This window comes from Calypte anna, chromosome 4B, assembly GCF_003957555.1.
Source record: "Calypte anna isolate BGI_N300 chromosome 4B, bCalAnn1_v1.p, whole genome shotgun sequence".
Taxonomy (NCBI): Eukaryota; Metazoa; Chordata; class Aves; order Apodiformes; family Trochilidae; genus Calypte; species Calypte anna.
The window spans coordinates 15550549-15578271 of NC_044249.1; the positions used below are offsets into that span (position 1 = coordinate 15550549).

The 27723-nt window shown below is 36.6% G+C and overlaps 1 protein-coding gene across 1 annotated transcript in view; it reads left to right on the plus strand.

Moving 5' to 3' along the window:
- The window catches only part of ZFYVE28 (zinc finger FYVE-type containing 28), a 140909-nt gene that overhangs the window by 88769 nt on the left and 24417 nt on the right, over positions 1–27723 (plus strand). Inside the window, exons 5-9 of the mRNA XM_030450632.1 lie at positions 1536–1625; positions 3500–3589; positions 6693–6794; positions 13909–15270; positions 24471–24575. Of these exons, the coding sequence (XP_030306492.1) occupies positions 1536–1625; positions 3500–3589; positions 6693–6794; positions 13909–15270; positions 24471–24575 (1749 nt within the window). The remainder of the gene's footprint in view (positions 1–1535; positions 1626–3499; positions 3590–6692; positions 6795–13908; positions 15271–24470; positions 24576–27723) is intronic.

The window sequence follows — 27723 nt, forward strand, 5'->3', positions numbered from 1 at the left end:
AACAGAATAGCTTTCTAACAGTCAATATTTGCTCTCTTCAACTAAACTATAATCTGCCATTTGTGTACTGGCATGTGGCATTTGAGGGTGGTTTTCCAAGATACAAAAGGAAGCCATAAATATCATCCCTTAATGTTTTCTTAGTTGGAGGGAAGGCAACAAATAAGAGACATTAAAAAAATATGTATGATAACGAACAGTCTAAAGATTGTGAGGTTTTAATCTCTTGTGCTTAGACATAAAAGCAGGATGTGCCCAGTGAATTCGAGAAGGCAAATTGAAGTCTGATTAAGGAAGTGCTTTTACAAAAGCCATAATTAACTGCAGGAACTCACTGGTTTAAAACTTGTGATTGAAAAGTGGCTTGGAGGTTTATAGCAAAAATAAAAATAACTGGTACTGGGGTGAGAAAAGTAGATTCTGATTGCATCAGAGGTCACACTGACTCAGTCTTGCATTCCGCTGCAGAATTGGAAGCAGCTTTCTGCACATCTGCTGCATGTTGGGCGTGCTGAGCATAGTTGCAAGTAGGATACTGATAGTAGGATACAAGATGAAAGAATCATAGAAGCATTCTAATATAATAAGCTCATTCTTACCCTCAGCAGAACTGTATTCTTAGAATTAAATAGTGGTTAAATTTTCCTTGGGAATAACCTGTAGACTGTCTTGTCTCCCATTACTGTTTGCCCTTCTTCAGTATTCCTATTCTCTTGTATTATTTTACTCAGGTAAGCAGTTTTTTTCTGATTCAAAAAGTCATCATTCTACTGCTACAGTGAACAACATTTTAATTTAAATATTGGATAAAAATGTGGGTTGAGGTGTGCAGACACCAGGGATAGTCAGTAACTGCTTCTTGACAGTGTGTGCAGTTTCTGACCTGTTCTTAATTTGTAGATACAGCATTTGCCTTTGTCATTGTTTTGCAAACAGTTGTTCCCCTTCCTGTGTAACCTGTAATCTACAAATAATTAAGTAATATTGAGATAGAAAGCCAGATAATTTAGGCTGAGTTTCTTGCCGTGGGAAATATGCATGTAATTCCACATAAAAACAAGGCCAACTTTTAAATTCTTCTAAATTCTATCTTCTGGGTAACAATTTCACTAATAGAATTTCAGGTAGAACTTTTCTAGATATATTGAGCATTTTAGTGAGGATTTTTTTTTCTTAAGGAAATGCAGAATAAACTATTCTATCTTGAAGATGTAACAATAAAGATCCTTCTAGGACCTACCTCCCTGTGCCAAACAGTATGGAATTCTGATTGCTAAATGTGTCTAATTATGTTTACGAACTTCTACTGAGTTCCACTGCCTCAAACTGCAAGTAAATTGGCTTAATTTCTAATAGATGTTTGACACTGTCCCATTTTTGTAGTGACTGCTGCCAAAATAAATACAAAATTATAGAGGAAGGGTTATGTTTCTAAATTATGTTTCTAAATTTATTTTTCCTAGGTTTGTCTTTATTTTTAATCTGATGTGTTAGAGGATGTAAGCCAGTAATACATTATTTTATAATCTTTGTAGTTATGTATCTGCCATGGTACCTGTGAAATCTCCAAAAGAATATTATGTACAGCAAGAGGTAATCGTACTTTTCTGTGAAACTGTAGAGAGGTAAGCATCTGAGTTAAGTACTGGGGTTTTTGTTTCTGTGTTTACTTTCAGTCTGAGAAATTTGCAGAAATACTTTTAACTGTAATCTTTAGGAAGTATCATGAAATGCCAGGTATTTTGCTTTTCTAGTAAGTGTCCAAGTACAAAGTTAAGAATAGGAATGTTTGCCTTGAACAAGCCTATCTTCTGTTTGCTTGACAAAATACACCCCTGGAAGTTAATAATCCAAAAATACCAATATTGTTGGTATGCTTAACTGTAAATGTGCAAATGAAGATTAAGCATTTAAAGTAGCTGAACCTGTTTAAGACATCAGGACTTAAAAATGTTTTATGCAAGAATCTGTAGTGATATGTTTCACATCATCTGTGAACATCTTAACATAAAGAGCTTGGAAACTCTTGGAACAAGAACTTGGAACTCTTTAAAATCCTAGAGGACTGGAACTCAACTCTGTATATATGAAGAAATGATATTAAACCAAAAATCCAGCAATTCATAAGCTCTTTTAGGAGTATAAGGTGCTAAGAAAAATGTGAATTTGTTTGAAATGTACTGCATTAAACAACTTTTCCCTGTGATAGAGTAATGAGCCCAGTGGGTGGGCAGTAGAGAGGAACAGCATGGGAAAGTGAGGTTTTGAGCAGTGCAACATGGTTCTTGAAAGGAAACAAGTGAGCTAGAGTCTGGGTGAAATTATCAGAGGCAATGCCTGGAACAAGTGTTGGGTTTACTGTCATAGTAGGAGAACTTGTGAAGAAGGGCCCTGGGTCTGGTGTGGTTCCTGTCACTAAGGAATGAAGGAGTATGGACACATTGCTGCAGGGGACGCCAAGCCAGGGATGTTTCAGGCATTTTAAATGACAGGATTACAACCCAGTCACAAGTAGGAGGGTTTACTTTCTGCCAGTCAGGGTACTACATATGCACATACTTGTCGAGTAAGAGGAAAAATATGGTTTCATTTCCAGCTCTGGATAATCTGCTTGTGGACTGTAGGAAAGAGCTGAGGGTGTCCAGGCATAGATGGATCCATGTGCTGCTAATACAAAGCAGTGATTGCTTTGTGGTTGTTTGGCTGTCCACAAACAGCAGCACTGGCAAGACAAGCACTGGCAAGGAATAAGAAAAGTTACTTGCAATCTTTTCAGGACCTGTCAGAGTGGGACTAGTTTGCAGTTTTGAGTGTTATTTTATGCACCGATACAGACAAATTGGAGAAGAAATTTGAGGAAGTTACAAAACTTCTGAGGAAATTAAAGAAGTATGAAGAAGTTTGGAAAACATAGGCAAGTCAAAAGCCTAAATACAACAGGTTTTAGTTTTAGAGTTGCCTAAGATATTAGTCAAAGTTATTACATAAAGTTATTAGAGGTCAATGAAGGGAGTACCAGAGTCTTCAGACTTCAGTAATAGCTGCTGTATCAAACCGAGTTGCTTTTTTTTAAGTTTGGTTTGTTAGTCTGAGGGGGTTGACCTACAGGAATATAGCAAGTTCTATTAGAAAATGAAACTAAGTGCTTTCTGCTATTTCTTGAAATATGTTTCTTGCTGTTTTCAGCAGCATTGGTTTTCAGTAACAAGCTTAAACTTGGCAAGAAATAGTAAATAAGAAGGGAAAGTAGCATTAAAATTATTTTTGTTTTGAATACCTATAAAAGCTTTAAGTGTTTAAGGATGTTATTTTTCCTTAATATTTTTTAAAACAGAGACCTCAGCAGTTATACAAATAGTGTTTTAGATCAGAACAGAAATATTCTTGTGTTAACTACTGATTTGTTTTGTCTTGTAACAGTTTTTCCAAATTTTTTCCTATTTGAAATTTTTTTTCTTGGAGTTTGATCTCTTACTAAAAATTTTGTTCTTCTGCTTAGAGCCTTAAGGCTTGGATACCTCACTCAAGATATGATAGATGACTATGAACCGGCTTTAATGTTTACAATTCCAAGATTAGCCATTGTATGGTAAGTAATTTTTTAAACTACTCTCCAATCTGCCTCACTAAATATTTACTGAAGATGTCAAATACTTTGTTCAGAATTTTGGAATATTTTCTTTAACTTCAGCTTGCTTGCACTTTCTTTACAAAGAATCTGAAAAGAAGAGGAACATGTTGTGGTATAAGGTTGTTGTCTTTAAACTATTACCAGTTTTATGTGTAATATCAAGAGGAAAAAAAAATAGAGGAAGCAGAACTCTAAAAATTGGAGGCAGGAACCTGGAGTCATTGCTCAGTTGTCTTCCAGAAATAAACGAAGAAATTAATTAACAACATCAGTCTACAGAATGTCAGAAATATTTTTTTGAATAGGGGTATTGTGCATCTCTGAAAAATAATATTACCTAAGGATACAATCCAGGGAAACCAAAAAAATTCAAAATTAATTGTCTGTGTTTTTTACTGACTCTTAACTTCAAAAGGAATTGTTGTGACAAACTGTATTGTAACCAGTAAGTTAAAGCTTTAATCTTCTTCAAGGGGAAGTATTAGCACTTATAACTAATGTGTAAATATGTGCCCTATATTAACCACTCAAGACAACCAAATTAAGACTTTTGTTTTGTGCAGTTTTTGCCATATTGAACATATCTGATGCTTTTTTCCTAATGACTCTTCCTGATTTTATAAGACAGCAGCTTCTCTGGAGTAAAGCCAGCATCTTTTTAATATTTTATCATTGTGAATGTTTTAAAGTTAGCTGATATAAGTACTGTAATTGAGGGAAATAAGAAACGTCATTTTGTGAGTGGAGTATGCTTCTCCTCAGGAAATCCCTGTGGCCCAGTGTTCCTGTTAAATAGGATATTGTCTGTAACTGTCATTCTAAAAATAATAACAGCAATAATCTGATTATCAAAAGACAACACGAATATGAGAGCTCAGTTTGAAGCTGCTGGAAGATCCAATGAAGAAGAATATATCACGAGTGACAGGGAAACCAAGGGCTCACTGGCAAACACACCAGATCCCAAACTGCAAAGAAGAGAGGGAGAAAATAATTGAACTGCTTCATAATATCCAGTGATTTCAATAGAAATCATGTGAAGTTCCACAGAAAAACCCTAGACTATCTAGATACAGTAATGTCTGGTAGAAATGCAAACTTTTTATTTGGGCTGTGAAAGGAGAAGTCTTGAAACACAGGACAGGTGAAACCCCTGAAGTTGCTGTTGCTTTGTTGTGGCTTAATGAGAAAGATGGGTCTGAAGCAAGAAGTGCTGGACGTCCTTGGTCTTCCAATAGCAAAGGCTTAAGGAATACTGTTGTGTCATTTTTGTCTAAGGTTTTCCTTCAGATATCAGCTTAATGTACCCATTATACACTGTATGTTGTTTAGAGTGAACTTCAAACTCAGCAGGAAATTTTAGGACACCTTTTTCAGGTTTTTAATTCTTTCTATGTTACAATTATATTTAAACTTCAGAACTCTTTAAAAGATCACAGCCTATTTCATAATCTTCTTCTGTAGTGATCTAGCCCTCTTGTGTTTTTTTAATTTCTTGATTTTCTCTTCTTAACAGAGTTAAGCTCTGGGGCAAGTGAACTATAGCTGGAAATCAAGGGAGTAGTGATTTTGCAGCAGTTAGGAGTTTGGTGAGAGCAGCTTCAAGCTTATACTCATCAATGAAGTAATGTATTTTAGGCAGAACATTAGTACATGAGTCAGCAATAGCAACATCACTTTGTGACAACCTGCTTGTTGAAGCTCAGAAAGCTTAGAAAAAATTATGTAACCTTGGAAACAGGATAATTTGTCTTGACTCACAAAAAAAGAAAAAAGGTTGACTCATAAAAGAAGGAATTTTTTTTTTTCTCTCTCTCCACTTTCCCCGTTTCTGTGCTTCTGCCCTGAAAACCCCAGTCTCCAAAGCAAAAATGGTCAAGTTTAGTAGTCAGATTTTGTGGACTCTGACAATTCTGAACTTTTGGATGGCCATCATCTAGCTGATAGGAGACCACAGTACTGTCCGCAGTACCATGAGCCAGACTCTGGGTTTATAAGCAGAAAAAAAGCAGTATTTCCCAGATAATAAAAAGGGTGTAAGTGATCCCTTTTTAATACTTCAGTGGGATTCATGTACAGCTTTGCTGCTGTCTCGGAGAGCTTTTGGTGGTCGTGCTAGGCTGCCTGAGCTGGTGAGCAAAAGCCATCAGTAGTCTTGTTAGTCCTGAATGGTCTGGATGCAGAACAGCTACAATACTCTGAAGCAACATGTAATTGGAATGTTGGAAAATAGCTTTGAGATACAGGCAGATTTCAGTTAGCCAAGGTAAAGGCAGGAAAGGATAAAAGATCTGAGTAATCTCAAGTGTGAGAGAGCATAATCCATTCGCCTTAGAGAAATGTACGTTTTTCATGCAGTGGGCAGAGGATTAAACATTTTTAAGCAGAGTGGTGCCTGATGTGGATGGAATCCACACTCACCACGCAGTGTGATGCAGCAGATAGTGGTGAAGAAGTTTTAATCTTAATGGTGAACTTTGTTTAATCCCTGACACCCAGACAGGTTTAGGCTGTAGTGATTCAGTCAGGAGGAACTGTTATCTGTACAGAAGTATACAGCGGCTTTCAGGATCATGAACTGACCTGTTTCCAGAAAATTTCTGTAAGTGTTGAGTTGATTTAGAAGCACCCTGTTATTCAAATGTGGTTTTTGGAATTTACAAAATGTGGGGTTTTTTTACCACAACTTCCTTGCCTAGAAATTTAGACTAGAAATGAAAAGCCATTTGCAATCTCAAGTCAGCTTTCCCCAACTTACTTGGTTTCTCATGGTTTGGTTTTTTTATGGATCAACCACAACAATGAAGTAAATGTATGTTCTTCCTCTTATGCTTCCATTTCTTTTTCTCCCCTGCTTTGAGGGGCTCAGGGAGGAAAAGCTCTTTAAATAGCATTTAATTCTAACTGTGGATGAATAAGGCAAAAATAAGATAACAACAGGTAACTTGGGTGTAGTTTTAATGGTTACGTCCAATTGCTTTTCTGACTCCTTGTTCAGTACTTGCTCTCTGTAATGTAATTTTCATTTTTTTGTGTGCTTATGCATGTGTTTGAACTACAGTGGCCTTGTCGTGTACTCAGAGGGACCATTAAACTTGGACCATAAACCTGAAGATATGTCTGAACTCTTCAGACCTTTTCACACTCTGCTAAGAAAAATAAGGCAAGTAATAAAAGGTGGTTGTAACTTGTTCTGTAATAAAGTGAAAATAAGATGTCTAAAAAAGAACACAGAAATGTATAGAAAAGTATTTGTTATGTTACCCATTTGCTGCATTTTCCTCTTATCTGCCTGATATACCCATGAAATAACAAAATGAAGTCCATTTCATGAGTCTTCTGAACTTTACATGTCTTTTTGATAGCTTTTTTTTCTGAATATAATTTTATTGAATTTCAGAATTTCCTTATGATTGGGTGATGCTTGAAATACTGAAGTTGCAATTTATTTGGGGGATTTCTGTTTCTAATTAACATCAAGGTTGCTGTTCAACTGGGCTTACTGCATTTTCTCAGTACGTTATGATGCAATACTCAGATAATTCTTAATCTAATAGAACTGACTATCAGTTTTTCATATCATGGATCTGTTTTTGTTGGATGGATCATTTTATATATACCTCTTTTCACAGTGCTTGCATCCTGGTAACAATTAGAGATGTGAACTTTGGCTCTACTTAAATATGAAGAGCACTGATTTTTTTTTTTTTGCTTAGTTGACATGTTTAGAAGACTGATCTGTTACAATGGAAAAATCAAGCTCTATCTTTAAAGGATCTCTATATTCAGTTTTTATATTCACCCCTAAGGTCTCTTGTCTGGATGTCCAAAGAAAAGGTTTTCTAAATCCTACTTTCTAAGTCCTACTCTTACCTTAAAATTCAGATTTATATATCAGCTACAACTTTTGTTCCTAAAAATCTCTGCAGGCAAATTAGCAGAAACTTTTCTTGCCTGTGTCTGATTTTCGCCTGTTTATCACTTCATCTTTATGTCATGATGACCATTTGAGAAAAGATTAATTTTCATATAGTTGAGTTTGTCCCAGGTAATCTCCTCTCACCCTTGAAGGTGATGCATTCCCTGGGGGAGGATGCAAGCTCTGTCAGGGATGGTTCAGAGAGGAGCCTATCTCTGAACTAAGCTTTTATCAATATCCAGACCACATCCTTCCATGTCCCTTGAAGATTTCCCAGTATCTCTGTCTAGATAGTTTGATTTTTTTTTTACACATTAGTAATAATCTTATTGAAATCTCAATTGAGACATCAGTGGATTTGGGGTTTTTTTGAATGATAATGGTTTTATAAAACACTGATTAAAGAACAACAGCGTGTTGAGGAACAGAGCTAAAGTTAAATGGAAAGAATTTTAAAGCTACTAAAGCTTAAAAAGTCCATGAAGTTTACATTAAAATACTTTATTCTCAGAATGTGGCCATGGTAGAAATTTTCACCATCATTCCACTGGCTGACTAAAGCCAAAAGAACCTTTTAAAAGCTAAAATACTTCTCATAATCTGTACTTTCTGCTTACTCCTAACATTTCACAACACAGAAAAGGAAAATCAATGTAGTCAGTTTATTGCTTAGTCCATTTAATTTTCAGTTGCTCTGAACTTAATGCTTGGGTTGAGAACATATCAGAATGCTTGTTTGTTCAATAACTACAATTTTCAATGCAATCTTCAAAAAAAATGAAAATACTTTCAGATTTAGAAGTTCTAATATACTTTAAGAGTCACTATATTTGTTGTTTCAAGTGACCATTAAATATTATTTCAGTGGTCTAACAAAGTCTGCAGTGTTCTTAGTGAGATATCACCTATCAGAGTAAATTCAGACATAATGTGAAATTTTATCTCTGGCATTCTCTGGATTGAAGGAATGTCAAGGTACCTGAATATTTGAAATAATTGACCTCATAAAGGTCGTTCAGTAATATTCTTGAATGAAAAATACATTGACCGAATCTAACTGTGAGATACAAATAAGTGTGCAGTTCATGTAGGATAATTACTATTAAAACTACCCAAGCTACATTTTATGAGGTTTTTTTGTTATCAGAGTTTGGCTTTTCAGCTCATCTGGCTGCAGTTCCTACTTAGTGAAAATGTTCACATAAACCTGTCAGGGAAGATGGAATGTTGTGTTTGAGCTTGTCCCCAGCAAAAAGGGGAGTTTCAAGTAGATTGAAGTAGTCTGATGTTAGTATAGTTGCATCTTGTGTTGTAATTGTGTGCCTGTGGTAAGAATATAAAACATCACCTTGCTGCTGAGTATGGTCACATCCATGTGAAGTTCTCTGTAAAGTATTATAAGTTTTTATCAACTAAATAGTTTTAATTCATTGAGTAACACCAGATGTGCTGCTGATAATTTTGTATGGTTGCAACTGATTTTTAACTCTAATGTTTTAAAACATCCTTCCTGTTAAAGGCAATGGTAAGGATTGTATTTATTTGGATCTGCATAGTTACATCAGAACTAGTTGAGAAAAATCTCTGTTAGCTAGGAGAATTTTTGGTGTCCTTTTGGTGGCTGGCAATTTTGAAAACAATAGAGACCGTGGAGATTCTCTGAGCAAAAGCACTTGAAGTTCTTTTTAGATTATAGTAAGGCTGAACAGCAAATGATGACTTTGACTGTGTTATCTATTTAATACTTAAGAAAGGTGTCTGTGTTGATTTTTATTTTATCTATAAAAATAAGATGTATTTGATATATCTACCAATGCATAACTATTATAGTAGTGTTATCTCTATTACTTTTAAACTGAGACGTGAATAACTTTGATATATGCATTTGAGGCTGCTATACAGAGATTTTCAGAGGTGAGCAAAGTTGGGATTTTGCAATGTTCTTTAATTCTGCCCTTTTTTCAGGGCCCTCTGGTTGTGTGGTGCTTGGCTCTGAACCATTACGATTGATGGCAAGGTCCCTGTGGATTTTGGTGCTGTGGAATTAGGCAGATTACAGATCAAGTGGTGCAGAATCAGAGGATCCATAACATTTTAAGCACATTGAAACCTTTCTGCATCATTGACTAGATATCAAGTGTATTTTACCTGCTGTCAGTGTGTTAAAGAATGTGGGAGGGCTTGTGAAACCTGCATAATTTTAGAGGGTGCACAGTGACTGGGGGAAAAGTGGTGAGTTTTTCCAGGGTTGATGTGTTTAAAATTTTGAGTTGGTTTAAGGCTTTTATGGTAAAGAAGTACCAGTGTTATTTATTTTATATCAGTGTTGGTTTCTCAACATTGATGTATCAGAGCAGATCTGTGGACTTCTCAGCACTGCAGAAACAGGAGGGTGCAGCAGTCCCAAGCCATGCATCCTGTTGTTACGGTGCCAGCTCCATAAAGACAGAGCTTGTGCTCTGTTTGGAGGATGAACGCAGGCTGGCAATAACAGAAATGGTGTTTTCTGAAAACAGATGCTGTAACGTTGTAGTCAGAATAGGAGCAAAGCTAATGAAGGAGGGCTGGAGGATGTCCTGGATAAGTGCACTGGGGTTCTGTGGCCCAGCCCCTCTGTTCAGTTTGTCTTTAAATGGACATCTGGCCTTAGGTGTCTGAGGAAGTGATTTCTGCACTCTGGGTATTGGCAGTGGAGTAAAGTATGTTTATTGGTTTTGCAATAGGCAGAGTAGCAAGCAGAATACATCTTCAGAACTTGCTTTGTTTTTCTGCCAGTGTGTAGGGCCACTGGCAAAAAAAAATGTGTTTTCAAGGCTAGATTGCCTTCCTGTGATGAAAAGAGTAAAAGTAGGTGAAACCCCACCACATGCCTTTTTTTAATTCAGTGTTTTCTAAAGCCTTTGTGAGAATGAAGATATCTGCTGCTGCCGGGGTGGACTGCAAAAGCTCTCTTTCCCTACAGCTTCTGAATAATAAAAGCAGAGGAAGAAATTATTTTTTCCATCTGAAGACAGCACTTGCTTGGATCCTGCGAGGAGTTACAGATGCTTCCGCAGAAAGGAAATTGGCTGTGGACATAGCTACAACTTTTAAACTTTCAGTAGTGAGATGTAACATTTCTTTCCATACACTGGTGGGCATTAATTTTGTCCTCAGAGTCTACACAGGCATTTTAAAACATGCCATGTTCCCAATGTTGGCATGAATCCTGTATTATTTAATACACAGTTTATGAAGATCATAACTCTTGATAAAACATTTGTCACAAGGAAACTTGTACTAAATAGACTAGTGAATGTAGTTATTTGGGGGCTTTTAAGCAGAGAAGTGAAGGTAACTCTCCAAACCTCTTCCAGAGCTAGCTGTATTTGTGAATAGCAAAATTTCTGGTGTTTGACTCAAGAAAATTGGCCTATTTCCTTGTAATTTAAGTCATGATTATTTCTCTATTGCAATAGCAAGGTTGGTTGACTACCACATGTAATCCAAATGATTATGCATAGCAGCTCTTACTAGGATCTGATTCACCAAAAAATACACCAGGGCTGTCAGCTGATTTCATTGATTTTATTTTTTAATCAAACTTCATTAACTTATCCTCAAGATTGCAGACAGTTCTTCTTAAATTTTGAAGTGCTGTTATTGACAGAAACAAGCAGTTCATTATTCAAGTCAATGAAGCTAGACACCATAAAATAAATAGGTATTTCCAGCACTTATTTGCAGTGAATGTGTGAAGCCTGTATTGGATAGGTCTGAGCAATCAGCCTCTTCTCAGCATCTCCAGACAAGCAGCAGAGCAGCTCTGGGTACCCAGACATCCCGGAATCCTGGATGCTGCCATGTGGTGTTCTGGAGACAATAAAGCCCCAGACTAGATGCTGAAAGTCACAAGATTGAATCTTAGATTTTCCTTGGGTGCATTTCATTCCCAGATATGCTGATGAGCTTTGCAGGAAAGCAAATTCCTTTCAATGTAGCTGCTATAGTATTTGTAGAGCTGCTAATTCTTACCTTGGGTTTTGGGCAGAGCAGGTGGCTGCGGTGTATGGAGAAGTGTAGCTGTGTTTAAGGGGTTGACTTGATCAGCTCCTGATAAACACGTTTTATCTATGCAAGAAAAGGTCACTGGGGATTACTGAACTTGAGGATTTCACCTTGGTTCAGAAATCCCTGAGCTGCTGGAATGCTCCAGCTGGAGCATTCTGGAGATGCTGTAGGATGCTCTCAGCCAAGTTCACCATGTGCTTGTGCTGTTCTTCTCTTCCTTACAATCTTTTGTCAGAGACAGGTTTTCTACTTGATGGACTCTGTCCTGCCTCAGAAATATGTTTTTAATATCTTTATATAGGTGAGGGTACTATCTTTAACCTTGCACTGTTGTGTTTGTGTGCTTACTTTGCTTGTTGGTGTTTTTCTTTAAATTAAAAACCCAACTGTTTCTAAAATCCCATGTTACTTTCTGCTTATAAAATCCTACATCACAGCAATTCTATAAAAGTGACAAACTGAAAATTCATAATATAAGGCCTCATGGCAATCAGTGTTGTTGTATGCTTATACATAATTCTTTTAGAAATAAACAATAATAATGCAGATATTTTTATGTTGACCTTAAAACTTAAGCCATTCTTTATCAGTTTGTTTTTATGGTGATTTTTAAATTGCATAATATCCTACAAACACAGATCACTGTTTAAATTAAAGATCTGAGTAATAAGATGGTATTATATACATTTAGACAACAGAAAGGAATGCATAGGTCCTCTAAAATGTTCTGGTGTGACTGCTAGCAATGCTGGTTTATAGCTTTATTAGGTAAGTGACTGTCACAGATTGCCTGTTCCCTTATAACTGGAAAAAATGAAAACTTTTGGAATCTATTCTCTATTACAGAGTGTGGAAACAAGGGAAAGGGGAACAGTTGTTCTTATGAGAACAACTTATAAGAACTACTATTCTGTAGGCTTAGGATTTTTTTCAAGGTCATAAAACTCATACGTCAAAGCATGACTTTTTTAAAGAAAATGAAGATGGTAATTATATGGAATGTACAAAATCATAACAATGTGTGTTCTATACTTTGATTTTAAGCATTCTTCTCTAAATGGTTATATTTTTTAAAATTGTAGAATAGCTGATATGCAAGCCAGATATTTGTAAAATTTTTTTTTGTAATTTGATCTTTTAGTAATGATGCTTTTAAAAAAAATCGGTTGCCAAGTTAACAAATTACAAGCCAGTGACTGGGAATCAAGCTATGAGATGCTGAAAGGTTCTTTGAATTTTTTTAAGTTCACTTGTTTAGACTAAAGTTACTCCTTTAATTGAATTATTTTAATGTGTATCATATTATTCTTATTGTTGTTATCGTTACTGTTATCTTCAACTTTATACCAGCTGTATGTTACCTGCTAGCCAATGGATTCTAAACACAGGAGAAATAACAGACTCATAGCTGGTCTTGCTTTTCCCATACATTAATTTTTGCTAAAATATACTTACTTTTCTTGAAAATGTTGACAGAGGATATTTTGATATTCCATTTCTCATTGAGAAGCATAGCGTAAACTGATTCAGACTTGAAATTCTGTCTGTGGATTTGTTTTCAAGTTACAAAGCACTTGAACATAACAGCCTCAAGTAACAATTTATTTTTAGCTGCTTGTAGTCCTAAACTGCAATATTGAGGACACTTAACATTGGAGATACTGCATGTCTCTAGAAAACAGTTAAGTAAATACCTAAATGTTTGCTACTAGGCCTGCCTGATTCTTAACATCATGCAGAAACTGAACTCCCTGAGGTGACTGAGTGATGTGCCTGAGGTGGGAGACAGTTTTCAATCCCTGTTTTAGTGAACAGGCTTCCAAGACTTCAGTGTTGCATAAGCAATATTACTATTTAATGAATTAATTTGTCTGACAACATGATGGTGTGAAAATTCTGTGGCACTCTTTTGCAGAGAAGTTTTCAGAATTTAGTACTGAGGATGGCAAATTGGTTAGCTAATAAAAGTCAAATTATTTAATTAAAAATTAAAATTACAAAATATATCTAATTGTGGGTAATACTTTCTCTGTAAGTAGGTGGGGGGGAAGATCTATCTCTAGATGTGTTTTGATTTATTTTGGGGCTTCGTTGAGAAGGTGAAAATAATTTGGTCCCTGAATTTGCCTGAGTAATCTCAAAATCAGGCATCAGCAATCATGGGTTCTGATTATGAATGCCAGATGCACCTTGAGTTGCACAGCTGAAAGTGCTCTGTGCTTCCATCTGGGTTTCTGTAGTTACAGTAAGAGCTTTTTTAAAAAAGTTGCCTCCTGCAACTGCAAGCCATGTGTGTGTTCTTTTTCAGGGATCTACTCCAGACCTTAACTGAGGATGAGCTGCACACTCTGGAGCGTAACCTCTGCATCTCTCAGGATGTGGATTTCCCTGTCAGAGCAGACCCTGAAGTCCCCTCTGTCATTGCACCTGGCATTGCTGCGACTTTCCCTGCAAAGGAGCGTTCAGCAAACGCTGAAAACACGGAGGCTGAGCTGGCTTGTTCTATGCAGTATGATGAACAGGAGCTGGAACAGCTGAACAGGATGGTACACAGAGTTGGAGATGAAATGTCTTCTCTGCTTTCCCCTCCGAGCATCTGTCAGTCTCCTCACAGACCTAGCCTGAGAAATAGTTCTAGCACAGAAGCTTCACCAATAAGACAACATCTTGACAATTTAACAGATGAAGAAGACAGAGTGTTTTTTATGGATGACCTAGATGGAGCAGGAGAAGCTCTTGCTGGGTTGGATTCAGTAGGTGATACTTTTGCTTGGGTGAATAACCCTTGCCACGATTCAAAACAGAACCTGCAATATAGAGACGCTTTGCTGTATGAGAATGGCCACGAGACAGAGGAAACTTTGCTTTTAAAAGATGCTGAGAGTGACTTAAGCAATAATAACAATATTGAAGATAGCAGACAGATGTCTGGCATTTCAGTTCAGAACTCATGCAGCTGCTTAGAAGGTCCAGACTCACAGTTATACCTCAATGGCTGGGATGCCTCTGCTGATGATGCAGAAATGGCAGAGGTGATAGCTCACAGGACAGGGGGAATGAAAATATCTGCTACTGTAATATTCAATCCTAAATCTCCCTCTAGCTCAGAATCCCCAGTAACAACTCCAGAAGCGGCTATTAGTTGTGTTCCTGGTTCTACTAATCCATTAGCAAATGAGGAGGAGGATGAATCCCATAAACTCAGTATGGCTGCCACAAACTGTCTAATTAATTCCTGTGTATGTTGTGGCAGCTGTGAAGACAGCAGGGAGGACAGTGTTGAAGGTCTTAAGACTAAACATTCTGCAGGAGGTATTGTAAATGCCTCATACACATTAGTGAAGTCAAAGGAAATGGACCATGTAGATAACTTGGACAATTCAGTCCCTGCACAGGAAACATTAAAACCTGAAACTTCTGCTTTGTTAGCAGAAAGAGACTTTGGCAGAGAAGAGCAAAAACTGCCAGTCTCCTCTAAGTGCCTGGCACACTCCTCAGGTTCACAGGTAGGAGCAGAAAATGACTCACAAGGAGAAGCAGAAAGCATCTCAAATCAGCAGAAAATCTGGGAGAAGCGAAAACAACAGTGTGAGAAAAAACTGGACAATGGTGAAGATGCTAATAGTGAAAGGACATCAAAGGAAGATGTCAAGTCAAGATCTAGTTCAAGGTAAGAGTAACTTGATGTTTTGGTAGTAATTTGCATATAAATAAATTCCTATAGCCTTGTACTTCACTGACAGATATATAATTAACGAGATTTTAAAGAAAAGTGTGTTGCAGGATTAAGGAATTTTTAATAGAAGTTTTTTTAATGCAAGTGGCTTTTTATTGTACTTCATCAGCTATTTCGGAAAGCGTTCAGAGAACACCTGAATTTTAATTTTGTAAATTTTATAATGTCTCTTTATCATTGAAATCAAATACACTGAGCTTACCTGTTCAATATAAAAAAGTTCATTGCTGCTAAACAATACCTGGGTCATTACCACTGTACTCTGATGCTTTGAAGGAAAGGAGTGTCTGACAGATACTAAAAAGTTAACTTCTGCAACAGTGTATGGAATTAAATTGGGATCTAAACACATTTTATGTTAGCTTCATTTGAGAGAACAGGGTTGATCTAATCATGTTGCCTGTGGGCATGAGTGTATGTGTGAATGTCTGTGTGCTGAAAGAGCCTAATAGAGTGCAGAAGCAGCTTTTAAACCTATGGACCTTTTCAGCCAAAGTGGATAGAAGAATAAAGTCCATGGATTAAGGGTTTACATATCTAATAACAATAAGGAATCAGGTAATGGGGAGAGACCATGACATTAGTGGTGTTAAAGAAAGTGTCATGTACACATCAGGAGGAAACCAGACTTCACTTGGTTTTACTGTTTAGAGAATAACCTTTTTTCATGGTGAGTAATGTCCCCAGTTTCCCTGAAGTATTAACACCATAAAGCAGAGGGAAGACATCAAATAGAATTCACTGTTGTTTTCTGTATTTCTGTGGCAGCTTTCTTCCTTTGTGCCTTCCTGTTTCAGTGCTGCAGGGATCGTGTGTGTGGTACAGGATCTCTGTTACGTGTGTGTAGAGTTCTGGATATACACCATAACTGGGGGTAGCTCAAACCATGAAGCATCACCACAGTATAAAACCTGCAGAAATAAGCATTTATTTAATAATGTACCAATTGAATTATAAAATATTTTATTGGCTGTGGAAATAAAATCAAGGGTTCTTTGTGCTGGAATAATTTCCTCTTACACGTAAACCAAAACTTGCCATGCACAGAGCTTGACTTTTGAGATGTTAATTTTATCATCAACATTATTCTGAGTATTGCAACCATAAGCTTACAAAATTGATTGTATTCAAGGCCTTACAACAAGGTTTCTGAATGGACTTAATTTTAAGAAGTAGTACATAATTCTCTTTCATGCTTTCGAAATGCTTCAAATGGAATATTGCTTAAAAGTAATTACTGTATGTTTAATTAGTGTACTGATAAATCATACATCATTTACAATGCTCAGACAATTTGTCTACTAATTTTTGCCTTCAGCAGGATATTAAGTGAAATTTGTGAGAACAAGTCTGTGAAATATGTTTCTTTTCCAGCTTGCTATGGTTTGTGGATGTAATAAAATCTTCTCCACGTACTTGTCCATCCTTCATAAATACTGTGTTAAAACTGTATGAGAATTGTCCTTCTACAGAGTTCCATAGGTCTGTGTCCCTCTGTGTCTTTATTTGCTCTGGACCTTAACAGCTTCATTGAATGGCTCCTAGTTCCTGCCTGACCTCTCCACACCAGTTCTGACTTTTTGATACCTCAGTCACATTGTGCCTAGATAGTTCTTTTTTCAGTTTGGAAAAGCCTTCTTGATCAGAAGTTGTCTTGAAGTTGGACATAGCTTTGATCAGCCCTTTTGTCTTGCTCTGAAGTTTTTTCAGTTGTACTGTTTCCTCTTAGTGATAAGTGAATCACAACTACTCAAGATTTGAGCAAACCATAGGTTTGCACACTTGCATAGTTATTTTTCCTATGGCTTCCAACACTTGCAATTTTGGCCAAGTGGTGAGCTGATGTTTTTGAAGTTGTCTACAAAAGCCCCAAGATCAAGCTTATGAGCTCAAAATCCCTCATTCTGTATCTGACACAAAAATCTCTCTCCCTTTGTTTACCACTTCAATCTCATTTTGCCATTTCATTACTTCTTTTTTTTTCAGACTTTTAGATCCTGTGCAGCTCTTCAGTCTGCTCTTGATGATATTCCCCTAAATAATTTGTGACCTTTCGGACCTCTTTGCTCTTCCCATTTTTGTAGACCCACAGGGCCCTAAGGACCTTTAGCAGAGAAATCCTTCTCTGCTCAGAAGTGGTCATTTCACAGTTCATCCCTATTTATTACTAAAAATTATTTATCAATTTTGGGACCCTTCCTCTTATGCTGTAGCTCCTGAGTTTTCTTGAAGGCCTTCAGCTGAGGTATTTTGAAGAACCTATTGGTAAATCCAGAGGCTGCCAGCACAATCACAATTCTTCACAAGCTTCTTGACCTCTTCTGAAAGCTCTCAAGAGTTCACCTCTGCAGAAGTTGTGTAACTTCCTCCTGGGCAGATTTTCCCATTTCTCTCTGCCTATGTGAGCTTTGAATGTAGTTTGCAAAGCTGCTTGGTATGAGCTCATGGAACTAGTTTGAAATGAGAGATTGTTAATTAATATGATTCATTCTTGTGCTCCCCTAAAACTTTTAGGTGAATATTTTTAAATATTTTGTTAAAGAACAGTGGATTTTTTTCTGTTTTCACCATCTTCTTACTTTGGTCACATCTAGTCCTCTCTAGTTATTGAGACTACTGTGCATCTGTTCTTACTTGGCAAATATTCAATGTTTGCAGAAGTAGAGACATAGGGATGGGAATATTTTGTTACTAGATTACTGCTCCTTTGGAAATTTCTGATGTTATCAACTTCTCAATGTCTCACAGAATATACTGATGCTAGGGATCTACCAAGAACTACGTTTAAAAAATTGTGTGTTTTCATATCTATCTGTCTATTTATAGATTTGGATCTTGCCTCTGAATCACTAGTCATGTTATTGGTAAAAGAGAGACTTCAGAAAGAAAACAAAACTTTGTTGACCTTTTCTTACTCATGCTGCCTGGGTGGTGACTAATCCCTGCTTTTCAGTGGTATTTTTAAACTGGAAGATCACATCAGGCTTCTGCCTCTGCTCCCTGTTACTTGCTTCTGAATGCCAGCTTCACCATGGGGAAAATGTTGGAGACAGAAGAGTATTTTCAGAATGATGGACCCATTAGCCAGAACAATAAGTAATCTAATATACATGAAATAGCTGCAGGATGTGCTCATTCATCACACTGATAAACCTATTTACTTTCTAGTTACTGTAAGGCACCAACTAGGGGAAGAAAATTTTCTTTCCTTTGCCTGATTCAAGCAGCTGTCAAATATGTATGTTATGACACAAACCATTTCTTTTAGAAAATCAATTCTTCTACAATGCAGTGGATTATTTACAGGTATAATTTCAATGATCAAGGCAGGTTGACTGTTACTAAGCTTCTAAGTAAAAGCAGCTGTTTTCAGGCTTCTCTATCTAGCCTCAATATTCAGTGGAGTTTAAAATACATTTTAAACACTCTTTCACTGAAGATTTAGATATTAATGTGCCTTTAATACTTTCTGTTTTAAGTCGTAGCTCATGTTATGTCATTCTCTAAGATGCAAGCAAATAATGAAGACATTAAATAAAAAGGGCATGGAGATTCTTGGGCAGCAGCATTAATGAGATGCAAATATGAGAAAAGAGTTAGCAAAGATGTTGTCAGTATCTGATCTGCTTCAAGGGCAATGTGGTAAGTAAAGCCTTTCATGTAGCAAACCAAACTCTTAAAGGGGGGAAATAGTCTAAGAATAGTACAGAAGATGATAAGACTATGACAAAGCAGCATTAGGTGTTTTGCAGTAAAAAAAGCCACAAGTTAACACCAAAACCAAGCACTTTGTCTCTATCTAGTATTGCTTGTTTTTCAAGCATGTTATACAGATTTTTAAAATACTCATTCTGTCACAGTACTCTAATTTTTCTAATGAAAATTATGAAGAGTGAAGATCATGTTTATTTTGGTGTTTTATAAATACTTGGCTTTCTGTTCTTTTCAGAGCCGAAGAGTCCTTGTAAGACTGCATTTTCTTGTACATGTTTCATGAAGTTTAGCATCTTGATTCATCTTGTCACACACTGCTGCTGCTTCTGTGTTTTAAACACCTGGTACTGTTGTGTGTTCATTTACCCTAAGTGCTGACCTTGCAACACTTCTAATCTTAGACTGTTCTTAAGCTTAGTTTTTTTCCTTTCCCTTGCAGGTCTGCTATGTCTAGCTTAAATTATACACTTCTTTTGCCACTTGGCTTGAGCTCAGTTTATTTGGTGATTGTTCTCTTGATGAAGCCTCTTACAGTGCACCTGAGAACCTGCAAAAGGAGCTAAAATTTATAGGAATATGTGATATTCACACTTTCTGCAAGCTGTAGCTGTGTCCCTTGGCTGTTAGATGCTGGCTCTGTTGGCATTTATTTGTGAGGGCTTTAAAAAATAGAATGTTTTGCCATATACTTTTGTAGTGTAAGGAGGATGAGTGAACGTAGTGAACGTGTTTGGCTATTTGGAAGAGCAAGTTTTGCTGTTTGATGATCTGTATTGCAATTCTAGAATAACATGAATAATTTATTCTTCCCCAGCTTGCTATTCAAGTTGTCCCATTTCTTAGTGTTGCAATTCTGTACTCAAAAATTGTGTGTAATGTAAGATGTTTATATAGTACAATAACCTCTATTGTAATATATTTTTTTAAAAATTGTCAGCATACTAGAATGCCTGTGTAAAAAGATGAACATTTGTTGTATACAGTTGATTTCTAATTTTGATTTTACTGCCTGCATTATTTTTTTCACTCCTTAGCAATATGTAGCATGCATTTTCAATTCAGCAACTTTAAGATAAGTCCTTCCACTGTTTAAAGGCATGAAAAAGGCATTTAAAAAAACACACACAGATTACCTTTCTAGCATGTCTTACTTCATAGCATTTGATTCTTTTAAGTGCTTCTTAAGTGCTGCTCAAAACTGGATTGGTTGATACTGCAGTGGAAATTAACTTAAAGGTCTAATTCATGCTTTCCCTATAATATTCCCATCACACTGTGTGTGTAGTAAAAACTTACTTTTCCCAGAAAAATTAATGGACAGATATGTATGTTCACATTAACACAAAAAAGTCAGCTTAGTGTCCTCTATTAGTCTTTTAGTTAGCTCCTCAGGAGTAGAGAAAAATTCTTAGCAGCAAGAAAGAAATAGTAGTTGTTTGGAAGCAAATTATCACTTTCAACTACAAAACTTGCCTTAAGCAATTCTTTATTTGACTGTTGTTTAAATTCTTCTGGTATTGTTTCATTTCTTTGTGCAACTGATCAAATTCTCATTAAGTATAAATATATTTTTTCAGTTTCTCCTCCCCTTCTTTTTAGCACTACAGGTCTCAAAAGTGACCGTGTTTGACCCTGTCTGTTGAATGGGAATTTTTTGTGGTATTCAGTTTTGTGTGACTGCTATTATGAAGCCCTAGCATGCAGATAAAATGTCAGGCTTTTATGCCAGTTTCCCTTTTACCAGATCCATATACCAAATTCAGCAACAGTGAACTGTATTAACTCTCAATATACAGATTCCTGAAATGAGTATAGTGAGTAAAAGTTTTAAAATCCACATATTTGAGTGGATTGGTGTAGCTGACAGATGAGGCTTTAGTTAGGTCTTAGGTAGTGTGAGGCAGAGATCTGTGCTAATTAACTAATGTACCATGGAATGTAACTGGAACTTAAGTAACAAAATTCATGAAGAAACCATCCCCTAAAACAATTAAAGGTTTAATTCAATGTAAGATGCTTGAGGCATATGCCAGTGGAGAAGAACCTACAAGCCAGAATGAATGTGGCTTTCAACTTATTTGGGTTTTTTGTGTTCTTTTTTTTATTTTTAACTTAGAATAGTTACAAAAAATGGCAAACAGCTTTTAAAAAGTCACTTGTTAGTTCAGTCTGCCAGTACTCCATGAAAAGAGGCAGCCATATCATCCATGTCACTTTGGTCTGTTGCCTAAAATCTTTGTGTTTTTCTCAGAAGTGCTGAAGTATTCTACTTTGATAAGCATGGCTGGTAGTTTTATCCCCTGCTAAAATGTAATTTTAAAAATAGCACTGTAGGCATTTAAGACCTCACAAATGAAACTTTGATCACTTGACACAGTTTAACCAGTCCTATGAATCCCAGTCCAACACAACATTGGTTTGAAGTGAGCATCAGGTGTAGCAAAGTTCAGGTTGCCTGTGGGCTGGTGTGGGAAGAAAGGGTTCCCTGATAACAGGAACCCTTGAGTTGGGAAAAGCAGGACAACTCACCTCAGGATCTACCAGCAGCTTAGAAAAGCTGAGTGATTCTGCAGGCAGATACTAGTGAGAAGAAAATTCTGCAAAGAAGTATCCTAAATCTGTGTGTACTGAGAATGCAGTATGTCAGGAGACTTTTTTTCTTATTGCTGTTTATAAGAGGAAAAAATGCTATTTAGCACAACACTGAGAAGGTATAAAGCAGAGTTACCATTATTGGATTCCCATTTCTTGGTACTAAATAAATGCAGACTTTCTTCTCTCAGGAGTTATAGCCTGAATATACATGTTGTAAATAATAAATATTTTTTCTGGTAGAAATATATAATCTGTATGGGTACCCAGGAGTGAGAAAAACGTTTAACTTGGAAACTATCAAAACTGCATCTCCTTTACTATAGCAAACTAACCTCTGTGAGCATGGTTTGTGTCAAGTATATCAAAGCCAAATTATGACTGACCAGATGGGTATCTAACCCTAAAATCAGTGGATGCCTCAGCATGGCCAGGTTTGTGCACCAAGTAAAATATGGAATAGTGGAAAATGAAGGTGTTTAAGAAGCACTTCAAAATGCCAAGCAGTGTTCAAACAAGGCTTAAAAAGAGAAAAGATGGTAGAACTGATGAGAAGAAGTCATGCTAATAGGGACTTGTTAGAGGATTCAAATAAGGGAAAAAAAATAGAGAAAAGGGTATGAGGTGAGGTTTGTCATCTTATCGGAGAGATGTCCATGAAATAACAACAGTATTGTGTTCTTCAGTAATCTGGTAAGGCTGGTCTTGTGCCATATTCTGATGCTACTTGCCAGATTTCCTTACTATCAAGGTCTAACACTTTGTGCCTTCTTTATCACTTTGCCTTCCAGCCTGGGCTATCTATTCCATAATGTTCAGGACAAAAAGTGATTCAGTGACTTTTGGAACAATGTTGACAATAAAAATTATTAACCCTTAAGATTTAATTTCAAAATCAAAATTTTTGTTTTCAAATATATCAGGCAGAGCTTCACAGAAGGCACTGCAGGACAGCAAACATCACATCCTTCACAAGTGTTACTGCCCGAATGAGCTGGCAGGATTTGGAAAAAATCACTGTAAAAATCTGGAAATGGATGGTGAGGAAGAGAGAATAAAAGAAGATGCTGAGTGTGCTCTTGTTTCCCAGTTCTGCTGCTCAAAGACTTTATTCTGAATGATACGTTTCATCTTTGCAAGACAGCTTCTCTTGCTCAATCATGCTGTGAAATCACATGCTAATGGTTTTTTAATATCATTTAGCTGTCATAAAACAGATAGTGAAAGTACATTTTAGTAGCATGACCATATTGTAATATTGGTTGGGCAAAGGTGATGAACTATAAAAGACTAAGCCTTTGTTTAAATGCATGCATCTCTTCATAATGAGCAGAATTAGCAAGGGAAATTATATAAAACAAATGAAAGTTAAATAGATTTGTGTTCAAGTCTGATAAAATTATTTTCCAGTTGTGATGGCTCTCCTTTCAACGAAAGCATAGTACACTTGGGATTTATTTTCAAATTGGCAATCAGAAACAAGGAACATGAAGGGAACGTTTTCCAAGCCATTAGTGGGAGGTATGCAAACAAATCCTATTATTTCTTAGTGGGATTAGAGTACATACCTTCCATACACTGCTTTGAAGAATTCCCCTTAAGAATTCTTCTATATTTCTTTCTGCAAAAGTAGGTGCAGTAGTAAATCTGGTAGAAGAAAAGAATTTGCAGCGTAGCTGGTTTGAATATGTAGCCTGAATAGGCTTGCAAATCAAAAGAACATTAAAAAAACTTGCTAGTAATTGTGGAGAAGATAAAATAATCCCTAGCTATATAATTACATTTCTTATCTAAAGATATTTCTTAGGTTTCTCTCTGCATTGTCTAAATATTTCTTTTGACTGAATATTTGCAAACTCAGATGATTCTTTTACACTGCCTAGAGCCAGTACAGCTTTGATACCCATGGTCAAGATCACATATTTTCTTATATAGTATACTTATTTTTTTTTTCAGCTTGTGGAATTTCCAGAAGTGGAGAAGCAAATTGTTACTGAAGCAAAAAATTGGCCTTTCCAAGTAGTTCTCTAGTGCTTATAAAACTATTTTTAATCTTCTAATCCTAGTATGTTGACAATATAAGATCTGAAATGTGTTATTTAATGGCTTTTCATTAGCCCAGGGATGCAAGGGACAAGTTTTGTACCGTTCATTTAAATTATTCGTATCCTGTTAATTAGTAGCTAGTGGATTTTCTCTACTGGAGTGTTGGTGTTTTGTTCCCTGGGACTGCTTCTTCCTGCTCATCTGGTTGGTTTAAAGCACAAAATTTGAGGTATGGGTATGGCAGGACCAAGCAAGTTTAGGGGTAGGGGTATCATGGTCATCTCCTGGACTGAAGACAGCTTTTTGCTTTCTCAGTTTTTCTTTCCAGTTGTAAGGAAAACCAGATCAGACTTACCATATGATTTCAGAAGTTCTTGGAATTTATTGATGAGGCTGTCTTGGCCTGAAACATGCAGCGACTTAATGAATTCCAAGGGTTTTTTTATGTCTTTGTTATAGCATTAAACCATAATTAGCAGCATGGGCACGCTGTTCCCTCCACATCTTATGAAAATATAAGATCCTTGATTCTTTCCAGAGTGTCTTAATTGTATGACATGATTTCAGTTGCAGATTTCTCTGTGTGCCTGCTGACTTTCCTCAATTATCTGTTCTTTTTGGGAAGAAAACAGAATAGGTTTGTATAATTTCCTGAAGAGCAAGCCCTGCCAGTTTCCGCTTATTTCTGTATAAACCGTGACAAAACGATGAGTTTTCACAGTGCTTTGTTTTTTACCTCTGTTTGCTTCAGCAGTTCATTTTGTTTCCATATGTTTTTCCAGTTCTCAGGATGGCTTACGTGATTCCCCCCTCAGCTCCATCTCCAGCAGTGACTATGAGAGTGTTTCTGTCACTACCTGTAGTCTCTCCAGCATATACGCTCTGAGGTAATAACATCACTTCAGTCAGATTTGACAAATGCTATTGGGTTATGCTTGGTTAAAAATTTTCATCCAATCAACAGTCAAGTGACAGCAACACTTCTGAATATTTCTCCTTTTGAAGAGCAGGTGCTTTTTCTAATTTCTAGCAGTTTTCTTCAGTGTTGTTGCATTTGAGAAGGAGCTACTTCTGGAAAAGTTTAATGGATACAGCAATGAATTATAAATGCCTGTGATCTCCCTTTGATTTGTCCATATATCATTTTTAACAGACTTCAGGTGTTTTAGCTTGAAAAGTACCAAACACGTGTCTTAGATCTTGGTTTTCTAGAACATGCTCTTTCTACATTTTTTATTTTTTTTCCATACTAAAATGTGGTAATAAATTGAGGTGAGTATTCCAGTTAACAGCAATTTAAGTTCCACAGTGCTGCTGGCCAAAATTTGTAAGAATACTGGTTTGTGTTCTCATCTTCTGAGACTGAAAAGTCAAAACTCTTATGCAAAGTTTTACTCAGAACACACAATGACAATAATAAAGGAATGAAGTTGAGGGCAGAAAAATGTTACAAAAGCAGAAATATTAATTCCTTGTTGATTTCTTTAGGATATGCTGAAAGGATAGGCTGTAAGATTACAATGTGTTTTGGACATAGTCAAGTGCTTTCAAACAGTTCTGCTTTGGTGGCAAAACCAGCTCAGCCAGAATAGCACCACTATTTGAATTTACTGCTAGTGTATTAAATACCATAGGCTGAATGCATTTGAAACAATGAAGTGTTGTATATATGGAATTCTATATATGAATATATTTATTGTCTTGCAAATGGAGAGCTGGGAGGAAAAATGCCACTCTTTGTACCCCAGAGCATCATCCAGCCCATGGGTCATTGTTTGCTGTTTTGGTTTAACTGGGAGGAAAAAGCTGTTCAGGATTGTAGGAACCATCTGGAACCTGTTAAACTTGTCTGCTTCAAATCAGCCTATGATTTGCTGCCTTAGACTTTTTTCAGCAGCAGCCAGTGCTGTGTAATTTTTGAGCTATATTCATCCCACCTAATTTTAGCCATCAAACTGATACACCAGAATTAGTTCTGCTGCTGTAGTTTCCCTGTTGAGTCAATGGGGGAAAGTGGAAACCTCAGTTAAGTGTATAATTTGTTGTAATCTGGGCCCAAGACTTTTAGTCCTAAATCAGAACTATGATTGCATACTTTGACTACTGACTGTACTCACATAGTAATTTGAAAGCCATTTAAAACCTTGCTTGAGGTTTCTAGAGCACAAATTGAAAAAATAGAAAAAAAAACAAAGTACAGAGAACTTTCTAAGTGTTTTTTTCCCACAGTAAATTATTGGTACCCAGTGTGTGCAGAAGGTTCCTGCTTCCACTTTCAGAGGTCTGATGGTCAAAAGGTTAAATGTTCAGCCCAGCTTAGATTATTTTTTGCAAAATGTTCATTAAGCAGTCTCCAGGGTTGAGGTGCACATATCAGAAGTCAACTTTCTTTTTAAAGACTCTACTGAATTGAGAAAAAAAATTGAAGTTTATAATAACAGCAGGGAAGTGGCAATTGGTCCATTAGCTCCAGTAAACAATCCGTCCATTTATTCCTTTTTAATTTTTTTTTTTCATAAATGTAATTTTTAGAACAATATAGAACAATGTAACTATAAATTACTGAATTGTAAATAGACAGCTAGTAACATACACTGCTGGAATCTTATCCATTTCATTGCTGGAAGTAATAAAATCCATAGTTTAAAAAAAAATGCAGACATTTGTCAGCTTTCAACATGCATGAGAATTATTGGGCAAGATCCTGGTACAGCCATTAATTTGAGTGGAAACTGAAATGAAGCCTTATTCTTAGGCTTCAGAAGATGATGATTTGATAAACTTAAAGCTAAGAATTAACCTGAGTTCTTTGAAAGACTGGAGATAGAAAATGGTAAGAAAAATGTTAATTTTACAATTAGGAGGAAAAAAATAAGTGAGGCAACAGAAGAGCAAGGTAGGTACAATTAGATGATTTCAAGCCTTTGCCTTCTTAGGGTAGCCTAGGGTACATGCTAAAATCTAGTTCTTCATTTTAAGTTTATAATAAGCTAATAAATTACAACCATAAATGTAAATAATAACTTTTAAAACTATCCTTAATGGTATAATTGATGCCTTCCCTGGTCAGCAGCCATTTTTCTATTTTAGATATGGCATTATCACTGAGACATTGGTTTTCTGTGATATATTTTTCTACAGTTCTGGGCATTTGCAAAGATTGGTGGTGAATTTTTAGCCTATGCATTTACAGTCTGTAAAAGGAAGTATCTGAAATGTGTTGAGACACACAAGTCTATGCCAAAACAGCAATAGTCTGCTATCAAGTGGGATATTTACCTGGTTATTTCTCTTAGAGTATCTGTATTTGGATACAGTTGAAGGATAGTGCTAACTACTCTGTTAGTATAAACACACATGTGAAACAAAGCAAGGAAGGTTACCTGTTCATAAATGAGGTGAAATTTTACTTACCTACCTAAGAAATGGAGGATGTTTTGCAGGAGGCTGTTTGAAGCTACCTTGCCAGTTAGTTCATAGTGCCATAGAATAGCTCAGGTTTGAAGGGACCTCAGAATATCATCTGGCCCAATCTGTCATGGGAAAGGGAGCTTGGATGAGATTTTTCTAGCATTGTGTCCAGTTGGACCTTGAAAAAACTCCAGTGATGAGGACAGGTCCACAGCCTTGAGGAGGTTTTTCCAGTAGCTGATTTTCCTTAGTGTAGAATATTTATTTCTTCCATCAAGATGAAACCTCTTGTCTTCTTCATGTGGCTCCTTGTGAAGAGAGAGCTTCCATCCTCTCTGTAGCTACCCTTTGCAAACTGTAATACTGTTTTTGAGGTCCTCCTGAGCCCTCTCTTCTGCAGTAAGGAAAGACTGAGCTCCTTTGGTCTCTTCTTGTAGGACACATTCTCCATCATCTTCATGGCCCTTCTTTGTACCCTCTGCAGTTTCTCTATGTCTTCCTTGAATTGTGGACACCAGCACTGGACACAGAACTCTAGCTGTAGCCTGACAAGTGTTTAGTATGTTGGGATGGTCCACATCTGTTTTCTCTGCTAGTAATGCTCCTGTGGATGAAACCCAAGGT